General features: G+C 40.4%; 4 protein-coding genes across 5 annotated transcripts in view; 2 read left to right on the top strand and 2 right to left on the bottom strand.

Moving 5' to 3' along the window:
- Nucleotides 1-4,901, bottom strand: part of Dip-B (Dipeptidase B) — a 57,013-nt gene extending 52,112 nt beyond the window's left edge. Inside the window, exon 1 of the mRNA XM_065221010.1 lies at nucleotides 4,752-4,901. The gene's annotated coding sequence lies outside the window, so the exon portion shown is untranslated. The remainder of the gene's footprint in view (nucleotides 1-4,751) is intronic.
- A 396-nt stretch (nucleotides 4,902-5,297) lies between these two features.
- Nucleotides 5,298-6,583, bottom strand: LOC135700353 (protein BCCIP homolog). Of its 2 annotated transcripts, none has more exons than XM_065220845.1 (3): nucleotides 6,309-6,583; nucleotides 6,122-6,248; nucleotides 5,298-5,975 (listed from the first exon to the last, which is right to left on the bottom strand). In XM_065220845.1, the coding sequence occupies exons 1-3, from the start codon at nucleotides 6,429-6,431 to the stop codon at nucleotides 5,323-5,325; spliced, it is 903 nt and encodes a 300-aa protein (XP_065076917.1). In that variant the 5' UTR covers nucleotides 6,432-6,583; the 3' UTR covers nucleotides 5,298-5,322. The 2 variants fall into 2 exon arrangements, with proteins under 2 accessions (XP_065076917.1, XP_065076923.1); XM_065220851.1 differs by having other exon boundaries at nucleotides 6,417-6,582.
- A 10,108-nt stretch (nucleotides 6,584-16,691) lies between these two features.
- On the top strand, nucleotides 16,692-17,154 carry LOC135700345 (COX assembly mitochondrial protein 2 homolog). The gene is made up of 3 exons (XM_065220835.1): nucleotides 16,692-16,744; nucleotides 16,806-16,918; nucleotides 16,972-17,154. Exons 2-3 carry the CDS (start codon nucleotides 16,838-16,840, stop codon nucleotides 17,152-17,154), a joined length of 264 nt encoding a protein of 87 aa, XP_065076907.1. The 5' UTR covers nucleotides 16,692-16,744; nucleotides 16,806-16,837.
- An 11-nt stretch (nucleotides 17,155-17,165) lies between these two features.
- On the top strand, nucleotides 17,166-17,769 carry LOC135700333 (protein Abitram). The gene has a single exon (XM_065220827.1). It carries the CDS (start codon nucleotides 17,166-17,168, stop codon nucleotides 17,721-17,723), a length of 558 nt encoding a protein of 185 aa, XP_065076899.1. The 3' UTR covers nucleotides 17,724-17,769.
- The last annotated feature ends 5,794 nt before the right edge of the window (nucleotides 17,770-23,563 follow it).

The raw sequence follows: 23,563 nt of genomic DNA, 5'->3' as shown, positions 1-23,563 counted from the left end.
GAAAGTTGAAAAGCATTCACGACAGACTCGCTGGTAGATGTGATTCAGCCTCACATAATGTAGTTTCAGAGGAGGCGTGCGATACTTCATAAATCTTCTCAATGCTGCTCTCTTGATTGACTTCAACCTACATAGCTCTCTCGTCTGCCAGGGAGGGTGAGACACTTTGTGGTGAGTTCTTTTCGGGACGTGTCTGTCAATTGTAACCGTTTGTTACAAAACATATTAGATTTTTAATTTGTGCATAGTTGTTAAATGTACCGTCACGTCTCTTAAAGTTATTTGGTGTTGGATTAGTAGGGTTAGTAGTCGTTGCATAAAATTGTTAATTTGTTAGTAGGATTAATTGTTTTTAAATTTGAAAATTGTATAAAACCGTACAACAGTACAGTAGGTATGAGTATTCTATCAGTGGGTACAACAACATTCGGGCGAAACTATGATTTCAAAATGGGTGGAAAATAACGTCTCACGAGAAGAGCAATGGGATGGGAAAAGCGCGAAGGAAAACCGCCATTCCTCAATCAGTATCTGGCGTTCGTGTGCTTCGGATCGTTAAAACCAAGTGTCCTTAAAGTAATAAAAGTGAGTGGTGAATCGCGGGAATACCTAGTTCAATCAGGTAATACGGCTTGGCTAATTAAATACGGATAGCTAACATTAATCGAATGACCACAGACCAGTACGATAATTAATTAAAATAAACCCCGTTGCCCTCACAGGACCTTTTTGTGGTACCATTCGGTACAGCGCCATTTTGGGAACCAACCGACTAAGTCGGTCAGGAAGCACACGAGTCGGATTATTGGTCCTTAGTGGCTATTAATCCTAACAGTAAAGGATATCATTTCGATTTGGCATTGCAAGGTCAAAATCGCCGCATTCCTCGGGCCAAGGCGGCTCTAAACGCAAAAGAGGACCCCTCTCAGCAGAGCCCCTCCGGCCTTGTCTGGACTCTGGTGATTCTCGTCAACGAGGGTAGACGCCAGGAGACCGCAGATCGCCATCAAGTTAAGTCGATCTGTTGTTCAAACATCACCACCCTGTGAGGCTTGATTCGCTCGACATCGTCGTACGTAAGATCATCGGCGAGCGGTCGCACATCGGCAGAGTAGTCTTTGGCGGAGCAGAATCAACGGCAGCAGTTCAGTACCGGTACGTCAAACCCCCATAGTAAAAACCCACTGTACACCCATAAAATTCAATAGAACAACTATTAGAAATCCAATCCACACCTGCTATAGCTTTTATTAATTAATGTGTCACTTAAACTTTCCATAGCTTTTAGTCAGGTGACAGTACTGTACATTAGGATCGCGAAGCCCCTCCAGATTACCCAGTAGTAAGCCGACCTCGAGACACAGCTCGAGAGGTTTCTTGCTACTGAGCGTTTTTACCGGGATACAGACAGTAGAGTTACACAATGACATATGCCAAAACAGGTGAAAATGTTTGCGCTGCAGTCTCAACGTCATCTGGATCAAGGATGTTCTCCCATACCATGCTAGACAATACATCTATGATGCTACAGTGGCCAGCTTTACGGAAGTCATAAGAAACCGTAGCAGGATAATCGTCGAAATCACGCACGAGTTTGTCCTCAACAGTGACAATTAGAGGGGGGCGATGTGGAACTAGCTTAGTTAGTGCACAAGGATCCGAGGAAATTAATGGGGCCCTGTCCTGTGTGCTCACGAAGCAGAGGTCCAAACTACGATCATTTCTGTTAACTACATGGTTAATTTGAGAAAACGTTTGCTGGGCTGTAGTTGTCGAGAAGGCTAATAGCTCCTAAGTGGCAAATGTCTTGTTGATTGTCAGCAGTTTCACCATTAAAAATCATGAAAGAGGGTAAGCCGACTTCCCTGCGTTGCTCAATTACGAGGTTCCAGAAGGATTTCGGGTGTGATTTTAGCTGCCGTTGAATCCTCCTTTGATAGCTTTGTAAACAGAGACGATTTAACCGCTTATACTCGTGGTTGAGTCTGACACAGTTGCATTTCTGCGGCAGTGTGCGGAATTTAGTAAATCTAGATACAATAAAGGGTGTGTGATCCGCGAAACAAGTGGCATGAACATCAAATCTAGTATTCAAGGTTAATAATAATAAGGTTAATATTCTTAAAGTAAACATATATGAGTTTCATAAACTCCAGATCGCGTCTAGCCAAAATATTCCGAACTGGAACATTAGGTGGTCTACCTCGAGCCCGAAGGAATCATAAAAATGTTATCTGACTCCACGATACTCCGCACAAGACCAAAGGATGCGATCAGCGTCCTGGTAACCTTGTCCACATTCACAGAGATTGCTGTCTCCCAACCCCACACGGAACAAGTGAGCGTTTAGACAATAGTGATTGGATATGAGACGAGACGTATGAAGGCGGATTTTCTCATTGCCCAAAATTGAGCAATGCGAAGGGACCCACGCGAAGGTGATGATGAAAGAGTATCCGTGCGCTAAGCACTAAGCACTAGGCAGCTCTCGTATTTTAAAGAGAAAATACGATAAGTGCTTTACCGGCCTAATGGAACGGATAGCCTCGACAGAACTGAGACTATCCGTAAAAATAAAGTAGTGGTCTGTAAGAAGTGAAGCAATAGTTTCCAAAGTGTAGTGAATTGCTGCAAGTTCAGCCACAAATATAGAACAAGGAGCTTCAAATTTTCGAGAGGCGCTTATTCATTAAATACACCAAAACCAACGGACTCCTCTATTAGAGATCCATCTGTGAAAAACGTTCTTGCAGAATCAACATGGCCAAACTTTGCAGAGTATAATGACGGAGCAATCATAGGACGATGATGCTCTGGAATTCCGCGGATTTACTGCGTCATAGATAAATCAAAAGTCACTGTATTACCGAAATCGGAGAAGACTACACGATTGGGAATATTTCTTGAAGGACTGACATCCTGTGTTAAATATAGGTAGTACAAAGTCATTAAACATGTTTGAGGATTTAGCTCCAGAAGCTTCTCAAAGTTTTCGACCACCAGTGGGTCCATTACTTCGCAACGGGTGAGGAGCCTTAGAGATAACTCTGAAAAACGGACGGATAGTGGCAACATGCCCGCCAGCACATCGAGACTCATAGTATGAGTTGAGAGCATGCATCCTATCGCGATACGAAGACAACGATACTGGATCCGTTCCAGCTTGATGATGTGCGTTTTAGCTGCCGACTGGAAACAAAAACTACCATATTCTAGAACCGATAAAATCGTTGTCAGAAGATCTTGAGGATGGGCTCCCCACCACGTTCCGGTAATTGATCGAAGGAAATTGATCCTTAGTTGGAATTTTCGTCTCAGATACTCAATGTGGGGTGTCCAGGTGCATTTGGAATCGAACCAGACCCTGAGATATTTGAAAGACAAGGAATGAGTGATCGGCTTACCCAAAAGTTGAAGCTTCGGTTGTGCTGGGCTATGCTTCCTAGAAAGAACGACCAACTCAGTTTTCTCCGTGGAGAATTCGATACCTAGCTGGATAGCCCAAGTAGACAAATTGTCTAGGGTCCTTGCAGGTCGACCCCTTTTGGCCCTGTCATAGACACTACGCCGTCATCTGCAAGCTGTCTCAACGTGCAATTGTCACTTAGACAATTGTCAATTTCTCTGACGTAGAAATTATACAAAAGGGGGCTTAAACATGAGCCCTGCGGGAGACCCATATAACTAAATCGAGAAGCTGTAGAGTTTCCATGAGAAAACCACATATGTTTCTCTGACAGCAAATTGTACAAAAAGTTATTAATTAATGGAGAAAGGCCACAAGCGTGGAGTTTGTCTGAAAGGGCTTCAACCGATACTGAATCAAAAGCCCCTTTAATATCCAAGAACACAGAAGCCATTTGCTCTTTTTTTAGCAAAAAGCCAACTGAATTTCAGTGGAAAGCAACGCGAGACGGTCGTACATTCCCTTGCCAAATTGAGTATCTGATAATAGGTGGTTCATCTCAACCATGAGGCAAATTTACTCATCGCTGAATTCCTGCACTTTTGGCTATTATGAGTAAACTAAACTCAAATTTGGGTCGCTCTCATTGACTGATTATGAAAAGTACACGGACGATCAGACTGACTCAAAATTGAGTCGAGTCGACTCAATTTTGTCAAAAGTGGATTTACTCATAAGTGAGTTGAAGTTTCCGGGTATTTGCCAGGAAAACTTCTCGAATATGTGGAAAATCCATGAAACAGTCTAGGAGTATACTGATAGACTGAGTGAAAACTCTATAGATTTCCCACATTTTCGAGAAATTTTTCATGGTGTGTATTTTTTACACCTTTATGAATATCTGTTACTCATAAATGCATGAATTTTATTAATTTTTGTACTAGCAATTACTCATAAATGTGTAAAATTTTAGTCTTTTCCTTTCAAAAATGCGCACTTAAGTCATAAGAGTTTTTTTTTTCGATTACCGTGTAAGAAACTTGTTTCCTTATCACCTTCAATCCAAACAAACCGGCGTTCTCGTTTAAAAACACATAGGTATCCAAGTTCATCGCCCGCAGCCAATCGCGGATGACACGCACACCAGCACCCGGCTGATAAGAAGCCTGAGTGAGGTTATGTTATGCCATTATTCATCAGCCAAAAATGGTACAATTTATTCGCATATTTACTTTACAATGACGATTCCCTTTGTCCACACGAGACCCTGACCACTAAATCAACACCTCCCATTGCTAAATTGTACCAGACTGAAAACAATAATTATTGTACAAACCAAATTTACCTTGCTGACGATGGATGGGTGTCTCTTTTTCGTCCGGATCAGCACTTTTCGGAGTGGGCTTTGTTTTAAACTCTTCCAAGGAAAATTATACACGCTCTGCCTGCAGTGACTCGCGCGGTGGCCAGTCCTACGACGAATTATACTCGAATCTCCCGTCAAAGAAAAAAATTACAACACAACAAACCTCCGTCGCCGTCTGCTCGGTCTTTTGTTCCGGGCTGACTTGACAGTTTCTTCCACTGGCACTGGCAAAATATTTTCGCGTAGTAAAATGTAAACGTAAACACGCACTTCTACGGGGACACACACACTACTTCTGCTCACTGTTGTTTGTCACTAGCGCGTATAGGGATTTATGCACTTTTTCGAGAATGTTGTTTTGATGAACGACACCAACACAGACAATAATTATTCATATGACATGACAATACGATAAAAACTAACAAACCAGTCGAGACACAAACCCTCTCTTGGAAGAGGAAACTGAAGTTTGTCGGCGACTGAAGCGCAAATAACATCTCCAAGTCCAAGTTCATTTTCCTGAAATCCTCTTTATTCGCTTTAATAATATTTAATTGTTGACCGCTGCAGCGATCAGACTCTTTATTGTGCCGACAATATCCGGCAGCTTGTTGGCCTCGATGAGCAAAACTTTCCTGAGCGGTTGCAGCTCTTCGTCTTCCTCCAGCCAATTTCCCGCCAGTGCGGTGGTGGTTTCCTTTTGTACCGAGTAATCGAAGCTCGCCAGACAATCCTTGATGAAATACTCTTCCTCGTCATTGGAGTACAAGACTTCCGCTGCTTTCGACCCAGCGGCAGCCTTCTGGTAGTACTTTACGAACATTATGAAATAATCGAACTTGTACGGCATTCCCTTCGCCTTGGCACGATCAATCTCCACCATTAGATTCTCAAGCATTGGTACACAAACCGCAGCAGGAATGTTTACGAAGCGTTCGTTTAGCAACAGAGCTGTGCTTTTCGAGCCAGATTGCAGGGCATCGCGGAACAACTTCAGCACGGAATCTGTGGCGTACTTTTCCGCCTTCTCAAACAGCATCTTCTGCAACTGCTTTACACAATTCTGATCTTGCTTGTTGGTGAGATTGATGGCCGTTGTTACTCCAAATACAATTTGGCAGGGATCCTCCATGTCCTCGTCCTCATCTTCATCATCGTCATCGGTGTACGCCTGTTTCAGAACGCTTCCCACGTAGTTTTGCCCTAAAATTAAAAACATTCCCTTAACTGAAATACTACATCTTCACCCCTTTTAAATTTTGCGTTCCCTTTGCAAATGTTACGCTCGCAAGCAAGGGGTGAAAGTCCTTTCACCCTTCGCAGGAGAAAGTTCCCACACCCTTCCTTACCAATGATCATCCCGGAAAGCTCATTCAAATCGACATGTGCCTTGACAAAAAGCTGTCCCAGCATCTGTTTGATGCCGTCCATGTCAGAATCGATCGGATTGCGACCCTCGAAATCGACTGTGATTCCCTAAAAATGCGCACAAATAACATTTTAAAACATTTTTTTAAATTCTAAACTAAAACCTACCTCATCGCCCTTGTAGATGTCCGGATTCTCGTCGCCGCTGGAGTCATCTCCGCTGTCACTTTTCGCATCCATCTGCTGCGCGTCGTCTCCATGCGATTGCACTTTTACCTTCTTACTGGTCATTTTATCGGTACTGATACGAATTGTTTCAGGAAAAATCTCAAAATACAGCCTTTCTCTACTGTTTTATGCAGTTTTGCTCGCAAAATGCGCGGTTATTGTCCACAAAAACACAAGAAAAACGTGTTGCGAGGCAGTAATCACACGCGCGTTGGTGTGGCGAAATCCAAAGCTGTCAATCAGAACAATCAAAGCTTTTATTACGTATTTGTTTTGCTTTTCTCCTTCGCGATGCGGTAACGGAGGGATTCGGGTCGAAAATGCCACCTACAAACTATCACCACCCAGGAGTTGTGAACGGGTCCGAAGAAAACGTTTTGTACCGTTAACTTGTAAGTGCCCCACACTGTAACTGGAAAGTACCCATTAATGGGTGAAAAAGTGCCCATTTCGAAGTAAAGTAGGTAAACTCATTTAATGGGTAAAACGTCTTTACCCATTAATGGGTAAAGACCTTGTACGTCAAATCATGGGGTACTTTTTTACCCATTTTTAAATAATAATTGGCTTTATAAAATGGGTACAAAGTACCCAATTTTGAAATCCTTAAACCAGGATTTTTCTTTTAGAATTTGTATGATTTATGGATCATTGAAAGAGCCACAATGAATAGTTAAGAATACAAAACGTTATTTATATTTATATCTTTATTTCACCATTTTCCATCCAGTGGTCTTTCCATCGTTCGTGCAAGAAATGGTGCTCCCAAAGCTCTCCTGGGATCTCCTTGCTGATCCGGCTAGTTCTGTCCCTGCAAGTTTCAGATTGATGTTTAGATGTGGGCAGAAAGAAATAAAATAAGAAATACCTACTTTTCAAACGAGCAATTTCCATTCGACATCGTTAAGACACTTTGCGACTGAAGCGAGGACTGGAAGATGTTATCTAAGTTGCTTTTCACCCATTAATGAGTAAAAAAGTACTCATTATTCTCGCCCGAAGCGCTCTGAGAAATGGGTAAAAGAGTACCCATTATTTGAAATTGAACTTCACCCATTATTTGACAGCCTCATATAGTCATCAAAAATGGGTCCTTTTTTACCCATTAATGGGTACATGGCAGTTGCAGTGGCAGCCACTGATATCCCGCATAATCGTAAACAATAAAGGGATGATTCACAGTATCATTATGTACCATAAATAAGTATATATGTACGATTCTAGTCAGCGTGTATAAAAATGATAAGCATACAATACCATAAATTGTCCTTAGGATACCATATATTGTATTATGCAAAACAACTATATGGGATAAAGGCGGTTAAGTATAATTACCATTCAATAAGGTTGATATTTCAGAACAAAATTTCAGGTGTAATACAAGACATATAGCTCTTGTATAATCAATTTTAAAATCATAAAACTATATGTCATAACATTCTGGAATATTTGGATTATTAAATTTGGTTTTAAAAAGGAAAGTAAACGTTATACTGTGTTAATAGTTCATTTAGGTAAGTTAACATTATGGTGTATTTTCGTGTTATATTCAAACGATTAAATTCGATAAGCACTTACTATATTCCATATAGTTCGTATTTATTCCTTTTTCTTGGATCAGGGATTATGACTGACCTTAATCTTACAACTACTGACAGCATGATACCATTATTTAAGTGAACTGCTAGTATAGTGGTACCATGTTGACAGTAAATGTGAGATCGAATTCAGCCTTAGGCTAACGATTCAGTTTTGTGTAAAAACTAATTTATTCTTAAGAAAAATCCACCTTCAATAAAACAAAACAAAAGTAAAAAAAAAACTACCGCTTTACATTAAACGTAACAACCAATAGCAATTCATTTTCATATAACATATCAAATGGCACTATTGTGCACAGAACACGATGTATAAAACATAACATAACATAAGTATACTCGGTCCGTGCCGATCTTAACGGACCATCGCTAGTGGTTTCACACCGGTATTACCGGGTCACGGCCGCAACTGCGTAATCCACCACATCATGCCACTCGTCAATCAGCTGCAAGCACTTTCAGTACTATTTACTCAACTTGAAACGGCCACCACAAAAAAAAAACGAGTAAGGTCCCAAGAAGTCGCCGAACAGCGCCAAACGGGTGCCGAATATCTCACGGTTGCCATCCAGCAGCAGTAGCTGCCACCGATGAGGTCTTCCGGTAAAGAAATTCACAGTAACTGCAAAGGATCAATTTTGCGTAAGAAAAATGTAAGCTTATGATAGAATAGCTTTTTACCTTGTACATTTATTCACCAGCCTTGGTTGATCTTCCCGGGAGTCACTTCATACTGAAGACAACATAATTTATTGAAGACAACAATTTGTACATAATTTAATTAAGTAAAACACTTTTGTTTTACACTCTAGATTTTCAAATCAACATGGCGTGAAGCAACTGGAGCAAAACTAAAATAGGGTAAACTTGTTCACTAATACAAGTACATAAATGTCGTGACGCTTGGTTGATTTTCCTTTATCCACTACAATAAATTATTCCACTTATCATTTTATCATCATATTAGGATTCAGTAGATCCCAGTGTGCGTGTAATTTCGATCTATTGTGATTAATGGAGGATGATTAATGATAGTATTTGGATTATAGCGTATCATAACCATGCCTGTGACAGTTCAGTTAGAATATTATAGCATTTTTTGAATGAGGGTTTTCTCAAAGGGAAAATAAATACTTATCGTTGGATGGTATACCATATTTTAAGAATATGTAGTATTGACAACATAAAATGTTTTACCATACGTTACCGATAAGAGCGTACAGTAAAAGTATAAATGAATGATAACTCAAGAAGTAACGGCACGACTTAAATCATTTCTATAGTATGAACCACTTCATAAATAGTTTTTGATTATGCGGGATACTATGTACAATAAGCTGTCAGCATAATGATTCTACTATACTAAATAACATATGTGTATTTCTTTTCAGCATGAATTACTCTTATAAGCGTGCTCAAAACAACGGTAGGGCAATAAAGTTAAAAAATCAGGAAAAGATAATATCTATTATAATATAGAGGAAATGGCTCTAATGTTGGCCTATGGATCTAAGATTGGGCCCATCGCTAAAAGTCTGCTATTTATCAATTTTATCTAGTTGAACGCGTCATTGGGACGGTACCTTTGTATATTTTTGGTCGCTATTGAAAATTTAGTCGATTGCTGAATTTATGTATGGGCCCAAATTAGGGACATGTAGGCCGAAATTACCTACATTTTCCCTATATATTATATCCGAAATGATCCGGCCTGGTAACGGCGCCAGTGGTGTAGTGGTAAGCGTGATTACCTCTCACCCCAGCAGGCCTGGGTTCAATCCCAGTCGGCGCCGCCGGGATGTTCTGAGGCATAACATCTCTGATCACGCCTTCCTTCGGATGGGAAGTAAAGCCGTTGGTCCCCGGTTCATGAGTTGATGGGTCGATAGGTAGGGTCCAGGTGTGGGAGCTGCCTTCCTGGCACGTCGGTAGCATTGGTGCTCAGCACGGAAAACAAGATCGACGGAAAAAAAAAAAAAAAAAAATCCGGCCTGGTATGGAACACGAATCAGTATTTGGTGTGCTTTATGACGGGACGCTTTAAGTTCTTGGCAAAGGGTGTGTTCTTTAAATTTTAAATATCGGCTTCTTAATGCCACCGCCTTCACACCATTAACCGGAGTCGTGAGTGAGCTGCGATTCAAAGTGAACAAACGCATCAATCCATCAAAACTAAGAGGAAAGTAGAAATACTCATAGGGAGTGATAGGCGGAGATAATGTTTTGAGCCAAATGAACTGTCAAAATCTGACCCAATCGAACATTCCCATTAGAATTTGTCCGAGGATTTCTTATTCTCACTAGATTAAATTTGAGAGCATTGCAATCGATCAGAAATTCAATCACCTTTATGTTTCATGTGCTTCTCAAATTCAACTAGTTTTTGGAATCAAAAAGAAATATTCTAACTCTATTAATTAATTGATCTTAGTTGGTTAACTAATAGCACCTAGAAATGAGCAAAATATTGCGACGCAATCAATTATTACTTTGCACGTAAATCGAATCAAAAATAAAAGTCATGTGATATGCTGGCTTCTAGCAAGGGTACAAATCCCTGCTGCCGAATTGTATTTTGTTTTCTCCGCCTATCTCTCCCTCTGAGTATTTATAGAGGAGAGGTATTATTTTTAATACATTTCCTTGAGATTCACGGGAAACGGTATTTCCTAAATGTATATTACCGAAGACAACATATAAAGAAGACTGGCAACCAACAATCAATACGAAACTAACGATTTTAAATTGGCTCACTACTTGACTAGCCTATTGGTCCCAAGCAAACGATTAACGTACCCCATTCTAGTTGAAATTCTAGTACTACGCAATGTTTGTTTTGATTTGCTATGAAAGTTTGACAGATAAAATGAGGGGTTATTGGTTTTTCCTATGTTTCGAGGGGTGAATCGATTAGCTTAGTACCGAAGAGAGTACCAGAGCTGAGCCAAAAAGTTGAGCACGTTATTTCGGGACCTTCTAGTCTTAGACCTCTATGTGGCAACTCTCCCATTTTTCCATACGTATGGTATGAGACAGGCACAATCGCGTCATCTGCTGCTCAAAGGTTAATGCTCCGAACGAATTAGATAGCAAAGGCACCGACAAACCGACATGACACTTAATTCTTACTAATGCCCGAAAATCGTAAACGGCCGATTTAAATGTGCAGTGATCCGATCTGTCATAACCATAGGATTGTTTGATCTAGATAAAAATAATTTGTCCAGAATAGATCAGACACGGACCAATTCAGAACATTTTGAATGCGGGCTCATGGTTTAGCTAAATATTGCCCACGAACACGGAGCTAGATGTCAGTAGTGTGCTTTGGTCAGAAATTTTGTTGTTTTTGCTATGGTCATTCATGTCCGTCTGTCGGTGGTTTGTTATTAAAATCATTCCCTGTGTCCCGATCCCGAATAAATTATTGAATCTTTAGCACCATTAGCACGTGAAAACCCACCTGGAACTACCTGAAGGACGTCTATACGGCTCTGGAAACGGTCGAGCAGCTCGCCAATGCCGGTAGTGGAACGGAATACGAGAACGAGAAACTCTCGGACACGAAAAGTGTGTTGCAGATGTACCTCGAAAATTTCCGACAAGGCTTCCAGTAAGTTACCTTCAATTTATCCATAGAGATAACTCTAAGACCACTGGGTCCCGAAGAAAATCATTATTATTTTTGGCTCACTCAGTACCAGAACAACGGTCCCAAGCAGTCCCAAGCTATTTCACTCACCCCTGCATATTCTGCATGAATCCACACACCCCTGATGTTATCTGTCAAACTTTCATAGCGAATCAAAACAAACATAGTGTAGTAATAGAATTTCAACTAGAATAGGGTACGTTAATCGTTTGCTTGGGACCAATAGGCTACTAAAGTGGTGAGCCAATTTAAAATCGTTAGTTTCGTATTGATTGTTGATTTATCCCTGCGTGGACTAGATTCTTTCAGAAAACCCTCACTTTCACACTCATAATAATTTCTATAGACTTCTCTGACGTTTGTGAAATATAAAAGTATTAGTGCAGAACTTGGAATAAATCATAAGTGTTAGTGCAAAAAAACCTCTGAATTTACCCAAAGCTCTGCACTAATACTTGTGCAATTCATAAACGTCAGAGAAGTCTATATACCATTCTAGATTAGATCAACGTCACTTCGTGGGCTGCTTCCCGCATAGAGCATGTCCTCAGCGAAACCACCAGTTTGCTGAGTTTCTTCCTCCGTCCTGGACCACAATAGACATAGATAATGCAGTTCAAAATCTGACTGCTGCTATACTACGTCTATCTAACCATTAAGAAATGGGTTTTCATGTTAACAGTAAAAACATGCAAAACTAAAACAAAATTATATGCTTTGAACATTGAATTGAATCAAAAAATAAGAATTTGATACACAGCAAGAAAAATGTAATATGCATCAACGTAATTCACATGATGTACAACAAAACGGATGTAATCAAGAAAAGTAGATGTATAATAACATCCAACTGGATGTCATATTACATCGCTCTTTAAATTACACCGAAACAAAATTACCATTGTCCATTACGTTGCATCTGTGTAATATTCACATATTAATGACATAATTATTACACAGAATCAGATGCAACCAAGTCATTCCAAAATAGTTGTGTAATATTACACAAAATTTGTGTAATATCATATAATGTTGATGCTATATTAAATCTCGCAACACTGCCAGACTTCGTTCTGGATGATCGGGAGTGAATGTACTCCACGCATTGCCAGAGGAAGCCGCAACCTGTAAGTTGAAATAATTTTTACAAATTTTAGTTGATTTATCGACGATTTCGCTTCTATCTTTGCAGAACATCCGCGACGAGATTTTTTCAACCAGACGGTTAACTAAGCAGAGACGCCATGCTTTCTAGGAACCCTCAATTCCGACCAATACTGTTAGTGCTTCACGCAGTGCCGAAGGAAGTCCATCCAGCTAGCTGTACCTTCTACTTGACCCGAATTCAGTACACACAAAAAATAATCATTTCTAAAATTAAAAAAACCATTGGTCAAATTAAAAGTTTTCGTTGGTTCTTTTTGGTAGAAAGTCCGAAGCATTCAGAATAAAAATGTGTAGCTTGTCAAATCAAAAGTTAAGCCCCTCGTTAATTTTAAAAGTTGAAGCTTTCGAATCAAATTGTAGAACTGTCAAATGAAAAACCAATGCTTTTAAAATAAAGTACAAAATGTTTCAAATAAAAAAGGTTTGTTTTTATCATGACAATATATGTTTTATCTCAAATTTGAAATATTATCAGGTTATTAGTTTTCAAGATTAAAGACAAATACCCTTACTCATATTTGTACCGTTTATAAAAATTGTCTTTATTCATATAATTTGTATAGAAAATGAAAATACATCATTGTTTTTGAGACCAGTGCAGATTTCGTCTGAGTCCTAGGATTCAAATGCCATCAACACCGATGAGAGAACACCACCTGCCACTGGAAACGACCACCACCCGAACTAGATCACTAACGGTCCAGGATAATTCATACATCATTGTGTTGTTGTTCAGCCGCTCTACATCCACATACCATCGGCTGTCAGATTCCGGAATGATGGGTTTGGTGCAATGTTACGGGGTTTTTTGCGCAGATTGTATTTTCTTCCAAGAGAGACGCTTTACACTGTTACGGGATTTGTTGGCCGATGATGACAGTGATGTATACGGTGACAAGCAGGAACCACCCGACGGAAACGCTTGTTTGCCAAGAGTTAGCGGGCTGATCAATGTAGCTACAATGTAAAAATAAATTTAATCGATCCTAAGAAAAACAAAAATCCAACTCACCTATCATTCCCTGTTGTAGCGGTGGAATCACAATCAAGTACCACTGTACTACCAACCGGTGAACACTCGTGTTTATTTCAGTTACCATCGAGACGTAATTTGTGATTAGCCCCGGTCCCTTTCAAATTGTATCATTATTTATGAACGGCCTTATATTTGAAATGACGTTTCACATTCATCTAGTGATGTCCGATTTTCATTCGAATAATCGTTTAATCGATTAACGAACCGAAAAGTAAACTATTTATAATCGGTTAGATCATGCCGATATAAGCATTAACATCTCCACAGGATCATCACCGATCGTTTCAAACATGTGCTGCACTCTCTCTGGTGGAAAAATGGCAGCACAGCGAACAAAAAATAATCGATTAGTTGTTAATCGAGTAATTAAAAAATGGGACATCTCTGATTTTGGTGTGATTGTTTTGATAAAAATGAGCGCAAAATTTCATCTCTTCCGAGGGGGCAGCAAAATCACAAAATTACCTTGAATACGGGGGGTTCTCATTGGATGAAAGGGACCGTGAAAGAAGACACTAAAATAGAAAGTTTTTCTTCCAACAGTTTCATCTTAGTATTCATCTTTGGTACTACCTTCACCGGAGGTATCTATCAAATACTGATTCCACGCATTTGATTTCCGTAGAACGATTTGTTTTCCTCGTCTCGCCAACTCAAATTTGGCGGTAAATTAAGTGGAGTTCAGTGCTGCCAAAAACTTTACTATGAAGAGGTATTTTTGATAGCTGAACAACTTTTATTTTAAAAAATGTACTTTTAAAATTACAAGTCAGAAATGAAAGAAACACTTTCAAACCAAAGATATAACTTTCATTTTGAAAATTTTCACAGTTAAAACTACGAAATTTAGAAAACTTTTATTTTGAAATTGCATTATTTTTATAGCAACAATTTTTGTTATTTGTGTGTAGGAACGCTGATTGTCCATGGTCCATGGCTCCTACCACCCGGTGGTCAGCCCTTCAACACGGCGGAGACTAGTCGTTATGCTTTCTGGAAGTCTTTCATGCCGACCAACACTGCGCAGTACTCCACGCAGTACCAGAGGAAGCCGTAATCTGTAACTGAGTAACTACAGTTTTTACAACTGATTAAAATTTATGTGAGAAAAAAGATAGCAAAGCAATTTAATCAGCCACGTATACGTATATACATCGTTTTTTCCTCGGTTTTTTCTTTACATCGCATCACTATTACATCGCTTCGTTAACTTACATCGCATCTGTGTACATCACATATATTACGTCAGAAAAATTACATCGGTTTTGTGTGTCACATCATTTGATTCTGTGTACATCGTACAATGTGATATTACACAATCGATGGATTGACCTGGTTGCAGCAGTTTCGATGTAATATTCAACAACTTTTTTTGCTGTGTAATCTATAGAATTTAAAATGAAAAATGTTGTCGTTATGATTGAAAATGCTGGTATTCATACTGAAAATAGTGATTTTTTTTAAATCAAAATGGTACATATCATTGTAACAGTAAGGAACTTTCATGTTAAAAGCTTGTTCGGAACAAAAATAATCCACTTTTAATTTCAACACTGTGATGCTTTCGATTTGACAGTGGTACAAATTATTTTGAAAGTTTAAACTTTTAAAGGTAGGGAGTGAACTCAAGGAGTGGACTACTTAAATGTGGACCAAAAGTCTATGCCAAAAAAAGGGAGAAAAAAAAGTGGACTACGTTTGATTTGACAGGCTTACTTTTATTTTGAAAGTTAACCGAGGGGAACGACTCTATCTACACTGCAGGAAAGATTGATTGATTGATTTATCTTAATAAGGGAGGCTTTCAGCCTGGGGCTGGTTCGCCTCCAAAACAGGAAAGATTGTATTGTGTTGTGGCTAGCTACTCGCACGCTGAGTAGATAGAAAGAAGATTGATGACGATTCTGAAGATTTCCTGCAAAAAGATGATGCTCGATGCAAGTAGATGCGAGAAATGCAAGAAGATTTTTCGAAGATTGATTCGCTAGTGTGAGATTTTTTGAGCATCTAAAATTGAGATTTAGATTTGTCGCCCCCCTCGAAGTTTACCCAACAATCAATACGAAACTAACGATTTTAAATTGGCTCACCACTTTAGTAGCCTATTGGTCCCAAGCAAACGATTAACGTACCCTATTCTAGTTGAAATTCTATTACTACACTATGTTTGTTTTGATTCGCTATGAAAGTTTGACAGATAACATCAGGGGTGTGTGGATTCATGCAGAACATGCAGGGGTGAGTGAAATAGCTTGGGACTGCTTGGGACCGTTGTTCTGGTACTGAGTGAGCCAAAAATAATAATGATTTTCTTCGGGACCCAGTGGTCTTAGAGTTACCTCTATGGTTTACCCACGTTATACCACAGACAGACATACAAATTAGTACCGTTGTACTCCTTTAATCAAGTACCTCAAAACGTACAATTTGTAATACTAGCTTAAAGCAGTACAACGGCAGTACAACAGTGAACTTTGTATGTCTGTACAAGGTATTAACCGCTTTCTACACACTTATTTTTTTTTGTGCTGAATCTCGGCAATTTTTTCCGAGATTTGCACAGCCGAGTGCTCGGTAATCTGATTTGCTGAGATCTCGGATTTTTTTTTGCTGAATCTCGTTGTTTTTTCTCCCGTACAACAATTTAATAATACGAAAAACCGATCTGGGAGAATTCTACCCACATTTGGGAGTTTTTAAATAGCGTGTATTGTGAGTTCCAAATTAGAGTGTTCATATTTTTAAAGTGCAGGGAGTTCGTGAACGTGGTCCAGATTGTTTTTTGCTGTTCTCTTTTTCTCTTGACTTATGTTGACGTTTCTTCCAATTCCAAACCACATTTCGTATCCTTTTTTTATTTTTCTTCTCTAAAAAAAATCATTCATCTTCACACCGTAGCGCAGGATCGTTCTGTACATGTTGTGTAACAATTTTGTTTTTGATTTAACTTTGATTACAACTAATTATTGTTATTGCCATTGCAGAAACAGAATCGCTTCTCTGTTCTCAGTAAGTGATGCATTCTGATCTATCGCCTCATCTGCACACTCCAGAGTGTAATCGTCTGATTGACCTGCTCAAAAGGTGTCACGAAGAGGTATGTTTCTGTATCAGTACCCGGCGATCTTATTCAATGTTCACCTTCCATAGAAAAAGTACGCTAAATTCCTAGGAGTGTGCAACGATTTCGATCAGCAGGTGGTCGTTTGCCTGCGAAACGAGCGGAAGGAGAACAGCCGGAAAAATCGGGAGCAATCGCTAGAAAAACATCGCCGCGTTCAGGAACGGATGAAGCAGATTGAAAACGAAGAGAAAGCCCGGCATTCTATGTAAAAAAAGATAAGATGACTGAATTGGAACGCTATTACCTGGAGGAAGAACCGCAAACCATCTGTGGGGAAATGGTTCATTCGATTGTAGAAGATTTCGTGGAGGATTATCCTTCTACAGTGGATCGTTTTTTCACCCGTTACTACTGCGTCCAGTCGGGTAAGGAGAATGAACCACACCAGGTTCTGTTCCATTCGAATCGGATTTGTTTGATTGGGTTGGCGCCGGGCCATGTAGCGTTTGAAAAAGGGATTAAAGCAATTACGTTCGAGGTGGGCAAGATAGATCGCAGCCATAATCAGGTGAGCGGAAAGAAGAAAAGTGGAGGAATGATCTTGCAGATGGATTCCACACTGGCGCTGGTTACTTGTGAGGATGGAAGTGTGTACAAGGTGCGAGGGTGTGTACAGGGGAAGTTGGTTGAAGTGAATCAAAGAGTAGTTCAGGATTTGGATCTACTCCGGCAGGAAGGCGATGGATATGTGGCTGTTGTCATGCCCAAACCGGAACAGTGTGAAGCGATCAAAAAGAAGCTGATATCGCAGGAAGAGTATGAGGCGAAGCATCGGTAGATGGGTGGTTTGTAACGGCTGGTAATAGAGAAGTGATGTACTGGAACTTGTGATGTTCGATGAATTAGAAAGTAGAGAATGCCCTGATTATGTTTGAATAGTGTGTGGCTACGGAGTTTCTAGATGAAACAATTCTTTGCTCGCGATTTAAATTAAGACTGATGTAAAATAAATTAAACGAGGATGTCGATTTACCGATTTAACGGGAATGTGCCGAAGCTAAGTGCAGTATGACGAAGTAGTGTCGCAACTTACCGACTTCATCCAGCGTTGGACCTCCAAGCTAACTTAAACTCTTAACCGTTTCCCGCCCAGAGTGTTATGGCATAATCAATTTAGAAAACCAGTATCTCTGGTCGTTCGTTTCGAAAAGCAAAGGCCGCGTGAAATATTGTGCAAAAAATCGAAAGGACGCGCGATGTATCAATTCCACTGAATGCTACAATACTAATGCGTGTACGTCGTAGTCGGCTAGAACCATTTGAATCTACAGTCATACATCTATATAAGGCAACTTCGATATAACTTAACGCTTGACATTTGAAACAATATGTTTGTTCGGAAAGTGACTCCGAGGTCGTTAAAATGTGATTAAAGTTTAAGAAAGTTTAAACAATTTGATGAGAATTATTGTGAGCATAGCAGCGCCGGTGGTGTAGTGGTAACCATAACTGCCTCTCACTCCAAAGAGCCTGGATTCAATCCCAGTCGGCGTCGTCGGGATTTTCTGAAGCATTAAATCTCTGATCGCGCCTTCCAAAAATTCCTTTCGAGCTCTTCTCAGCATTCGCTTTCTATTCTGCCGAAACTCTCATGGAGTTATTCTAGAAATTCACTAGGAACGCTTCTCTGATTTCTCTGAAAAATGTCGCCAGAATAAGTGTACATAGAATAGTTCTTTCAATTCCATTGACAAATTCTTCAAAATTTCGTTGGAACTATCCTCCGAATACAATTTGCTTTTAATTTTCCTTGGAATTACCTTGAAGTACTTCTCAGTTAGAAACCCTTTGGAAAGATTCTCAAAATTTTAATTGAATTTATTTCAGATTTCCTTTTAAATCTCACTCCTTCCTCTGGAATTCTACTCATATTAAAAGTCTCATAAAAATTATTTTGCATTTCTCCTCACAAATTCCTTAGATTTCTTGTCATAATTGCATGCACTTCTCATATCGTTGAATGGCTGCCTTTCAAACACGTTCCCCGAGCAAAGTTAGAGATCAAATTGAAATCAGAATTTGCTGTTATGATGTAACTTATTTTGAATACTCCATTTGATCTCAATTTGGTTGACTTAACGGTTAACACATCAAAAATGAGAGCAAAATTTTACACTGTTGAATCAAACGGAAAACTAATCCTGCTTTCAATGAAATCAATTTGATTACTGATTTTGCATTCATAATGTTTGACTGAATAAATGGTTAGCATCCAAGCTTCTCACGCTGAAAGACTTGAGCTCAAATGTCACCTCGGGTTGGTTACGAATGACCTAAAATGTGTTTAACAAAACAATTAAACAATAATCGTTAGTTCAACGACAGATAAGCTTAACTTAAATTTTAAACAAGACGTTAACAGCAGAACTTCAAGTTAAGTTGCTTTCATTTTAAATGTCTTGACTGCATAATGAAAGCACAATATGATATCAGACTAATGTCGTGACAATTGTAATCAAAATGAGTATTCATTATGATAGGAACTGCAATCTTTAATATCGATTTGCTTTCATTTTGTTAACCGACTTTGCTCGGGTCTCCATCCCAGCAGGTGTTCCGCAAGGAAGTCCTTTTGGCCCTCTGCTTTACAGTAACTACACTTCTGACATTCCTCGACTCGGAGACGGTTGCGTGTTCTTCCTGTTCGCAAATGATACCGCAATAGCCGTTAAGGGTAGCAAACAAGCTCCAACGATGCCTTGACGCCACCACGTGGAAAATCAAAATCAATGCCTCCAAAACACAAACAATCATGTTCCTCCATCGGAAATCGCCCAAAGTAAAACCGGCTCCCTCATGTACAGTAATCATGGATGGCACAAGGGTTGAGTGGTCCGCCGAGTAACCTATCTCGGGATGTTGTTTGACGAAAAGCTCATATTCCGTTCGCATGTAGAGAAAATCGTAATCAAGTGTTCCGTCTTGGTTAGGTGTCTGTATCCGCTGATTTGCCGCAGATCCCGAATCTCAAAGGTGAACAAACTGGCAGTCTACAAACAAATTATTGCACCTGCGATCCTCTACGCAGCTCCGGTGTGGGAATCATGTGCACAGACTCATAGGAACAAAATTCAGGTCGTTAATAATGCTCAGAATAGAGTGCTGAGGATGGCCCTTGATTGTCCCTTCGACACAAGAATCTCAGACCTCCAGCAAGAAGCGAACGTTAAAAAAATTGATTTTAAAATTCATGACATTAAAACTACGTTTGTGCGAAGACATCATATCAAGATCTTGATTTGTTGTCTTCGGTTTGTGCATAAATACAACACATCAGAACATTCTTTGATAAGCAATTTGTATATAGTAGTTTTCGTCGGTGGTTGTAGGTTAGTTGTAGTTGTAAATAGTAGTTATAAGTAGTCTCCTTTTTCCAATTTAAAACAAACCAATCCCACCAATGTTGAAGAGATGAACCTGAACCAGAAAGTCTCGCTAATAAAGATAACCTAACCTAACCACCAAGGTGGTCATTCTCTAAAACAGGCCTGATAGGACTACGAACTTTAAATAATAATTCAAAATTTCAAATGAACTAAAGTTGAAAAGACGCATCTGTGTCACATGATAATTCATGCATGTAAACCACACAAATATAAGAAATAAAGATCATTTAAAGTTCGTCTGGGAAGCGTCACCGGCAGGAACCACCAACGCTCTGTCAGCTTAAAACAGTTGCTTTCGGACAACCGTTCTAGGAAATGGCAAAGAGCTGGAAATTGAACAGTAGCTCCATTCTTCGTAAAGGAATTCCCGCGCTTGCTTTTGAAGAGTGAGTTCTACGTCGGGAAGGGATTGAAGTGCGCCATGCGCATGTGAATTGTAATAAACTAGGCAGAGCAATTGGAAAAGAACTTCTTTATTGAACGAAGGTTTGTGAAGGAATGAATAAATTAGTGACACGAATCTTCATGGGTTGCTACATGCTTGTTGTTTGGACAGAGTTGATCGGTTGCTACTCAACATCCCCGCTCAACCGAACAATCCCAGCTTTTCTCGAAGAAATGTGAACGGTCCTCTTGGCAAGGCCTTCGTGAATATATCAGCTGCTTGCTCATTGGTCGGTACGTACATTATCTTGAAAGCACCTTCTTGAATCTTCTCGCGCATGAAGTTGTATCGAATATCTATGTGCTTCATATGTCTATGGTCTCGGGGCTCCTCAGCTATTCGAATGCAAGATTGATTATCTTCAAATATTGGTATGGGATGCTCGAACGTAGAACCAAATTCGCACAGCAAGTTACGCAGCCATATTGCTTCACACATCGCTTGACTAAGGGAAACATATTCCGCTTCTGTTGACGACAGGGCTACAGTTGCTTGCTTCTTTGTATTCCAGGATACCGTCGCACCATAAACTTGGAAAACGTTCCCGGAAATTGATTTTCTGTCCTCTCGATCATTGCCCCAGTCGGCATCGGCATAACCCTTCAAAGGAATCGCATCTTCTCGTCGCTGATAGACTAAACCAAAATTGATCGTCCCTTTCATGTAGCGCAGCAGTCGTTTCAGGTGGTTCCAATGGGTGTCAGTAGGGAAAGCTTGAAATCTGCTGAAATAACTTACAGCTGCGCTTATGTCCGGCCTTGATGATATCGTCAAGTAGGTCAGACATCCAATCAATTCGCGATACGGGTGTGTTGTTGGGTTGTCATCCTTGTTGGTGTCCAGCTTCAAATTCGGGTCCATTGGGGTACTAACGGGGTTACAATCCCCCATACCAAATCTTCTCAACATGTCTGCAATGTATTTCGGTTGGCTGATCTTCATTCTTCCAGTCTTGAAATTTCGTTCGACCTTCAACCCCAGATAGTGTTTCAGTTCACCCATGTCCGTCATTTCGAAATTCTTGGTCAACATCGTTTTGATTTCTGCTACAGAATCCAGTGAGTTCGAGACAATGATGATGTCATCCACGTACAATAGTATGTACATTACAGTCTTTTCTTGTCGCTTCCAATACAAACAGCTATCCAATTTTGATCGTCGAAATCCGAGCTTCAGTACATACGAATTGAACTGTTCGTTCCAACTCCTCGGAGCTTGCTTTAACCCGTATAACGACTTCTTCAAATGGCATACTAGTTGAGGATTGTCGCTCTGCAGTCCTTCAGGTTGACGCATATAGATGTCTTCCTTCAGCAGGCCGTTCAGGAATGCCGTCTTCACATCCATCTGGTGCACATGGTACTGCGCCTGATTCGCCACTGCAAGCAACACCCGAACAGTAGTAATCTTCGCCACAGGAGCATATGTTTCATTATAGTCGAATCCTTTCCTTTGAGAATAGCCCTTCGCTACGAGGCGTGCCTTGAATCGATCCACGTTTCCAGCTTCATCACGTTTGACTTTGAAAACACACTTGCTGTCGATGATATTCTTGCCTGGTGGTTTCGGCACTAGCTCCCATGTTCCGTTCTTCCGCAATGAGTCAAGCTCGCTGTCTATGGCATCTTTCCAGTCCGACCAGTCGCTTCGCTCCTTCAGTCCAGCTATTGTCGAAGGTAGGTTGTCCACGTACGCCTCTGCACTAAGTGCATACGCCATCACGGAATCATCAATGGTCTCGGTAGCACCTGCAAAACTTTGATCGGCAGAACTCGTCCCAAAGCTGGTAATGAAATCAAGGAACTTACCGGGAATTCTGCGCTCCCGACCGCTATGCCTCGTGAGCACTTCTGCCGAGCAGTTGTCACGTTCTGGTTGCGAAGGGAGCGCGCCGGTTGGTTCCTCCTCCTCGTCAACAACTTGAACGTCGATTGGTTCCTCCAGCTCGTCAATCACTTGAACGTCTGCGGTTGGTTCTTCCATCTCGTCTTGAACGTCTTCTGTTTCTAGTTGTTCCTCTCGGCAATCATTATCTCCAAATGGCATCGGCATCGACTTCACTGTAGCTTCAACGACTTGTCGCTCGTCGAACACAACATCACGAGACGTGAATATCTTCCTCGTTCTAGGGTCCCAAATGCGATATCCATTCGTTGTATATCCTACCATCACATTCTTCGAGGTTTTAGAGTCTAGCTTGTCACGTTTTTCTTTGGGTATCCACGTATACGCAATCGATCCAAAAACGCGCATCTTGTCCACGTTTGGTTTCTTGCCATACCAGATTTCATATGGAGTTTTCTTTTCTTGAAGAGCAGACGTCGGACTTCGGTTCAACACATATGCAGCAGTCTGCACAGCTTCGCCCCACATTGATTTAGACAATTCAGCATCTTGCAGCATCGACCGGGCCTTCTCCGACAGTGTTCTATTCATCCTTTCTGATACTCCATTTTGTTGTGGACTGTACGGCACCGTGAATTCCAGTTGAACTCCTTCAGCACGACAGAAACTTCGAAACGATTTGCTGCTGTATTCTCCTCCGTTATCGCACCTGAGCCTAGCTATTTTCACGCCGAAGAATGCTGTCACCTGGGCATGGTAACGCTCGAACATCTTTTGAACTTCGTCCTTTGACTCCAACAAATAGACTACGGTGAAGTGGCTAAAATCATCGATGAACGTTACATAATATCGCTTTCCGTTCCAGGTAGTCGGAGTGAATGGTCCGCACACATCCGAGTGGACCAATTCTAGCAGTCGGCTTGAACGTCGTTCCGTCGATTC

The sequence above is a fragment of the Ochlerotatus camptorhynchus genome, unplaced genomic scaffold, assembly GCF_037179485.1.
Source record: "Ochlerotatus camptorhynchus isolate MF236.1 unplaced genomic scaffold, CSIRO-AGI_Acam_v1.1 ptg000011l, whole genome shotgun sequence".
NCBI lineage: Eukaryota > Metazoa > Arthropoda > Insecta > Diptera > Culicidae > Ochlerotatus > Ochlerotatus camptorhynchus.
This window is presented reverse-complemented; position numbering and strand designations above follow the sequence as displayed.

Bases quoted from the DNA above. Each gene is read 5' to 3' on its own strand.
- LOC135700345 (XM_065220835.1), top strand. From the start codon at position 16,838: ATGCATTCTGATCTATCGCCTCATCTGCACACTCCAGAGTGTAATCGT. The intron at 16,919-16,971 runs GTATGTTTCTGT...CACCTTCCATAG, and splicing joins TCAAAAGGTGTCACGAAGAG to AAAAAGTACGCTAAATTCCT.
- LOC135700333 (XM_065220827.1), top strand. From the start codon at position 17,166: ATGACTGAATTGGAACGCTATTACCTGGAGGAAGAACCGCAAACCATC.
- LOC135700353 (XM_065220845.1), bottom strand. From the start codon at position 6,431: ATGACCAGTAAGAAGGTAAAAGTGCAATCGCATGGAGACGACGCGCAG. The intron at 6,249-6,308 runs GTAGGTTTTAGT...GCGCATTTTTAG, and splicing joins ACATCTACAAGGGCGATGAG to GGAATCACAGTCGATTTCGA. The intron at 5,976-6,121 runs GTAAGGAAGGGT...TTTTAATTTTAG, and splicing joins GCTTTCCGGGATGATCATTG to GGCAAAACTACGTGGGAAGC.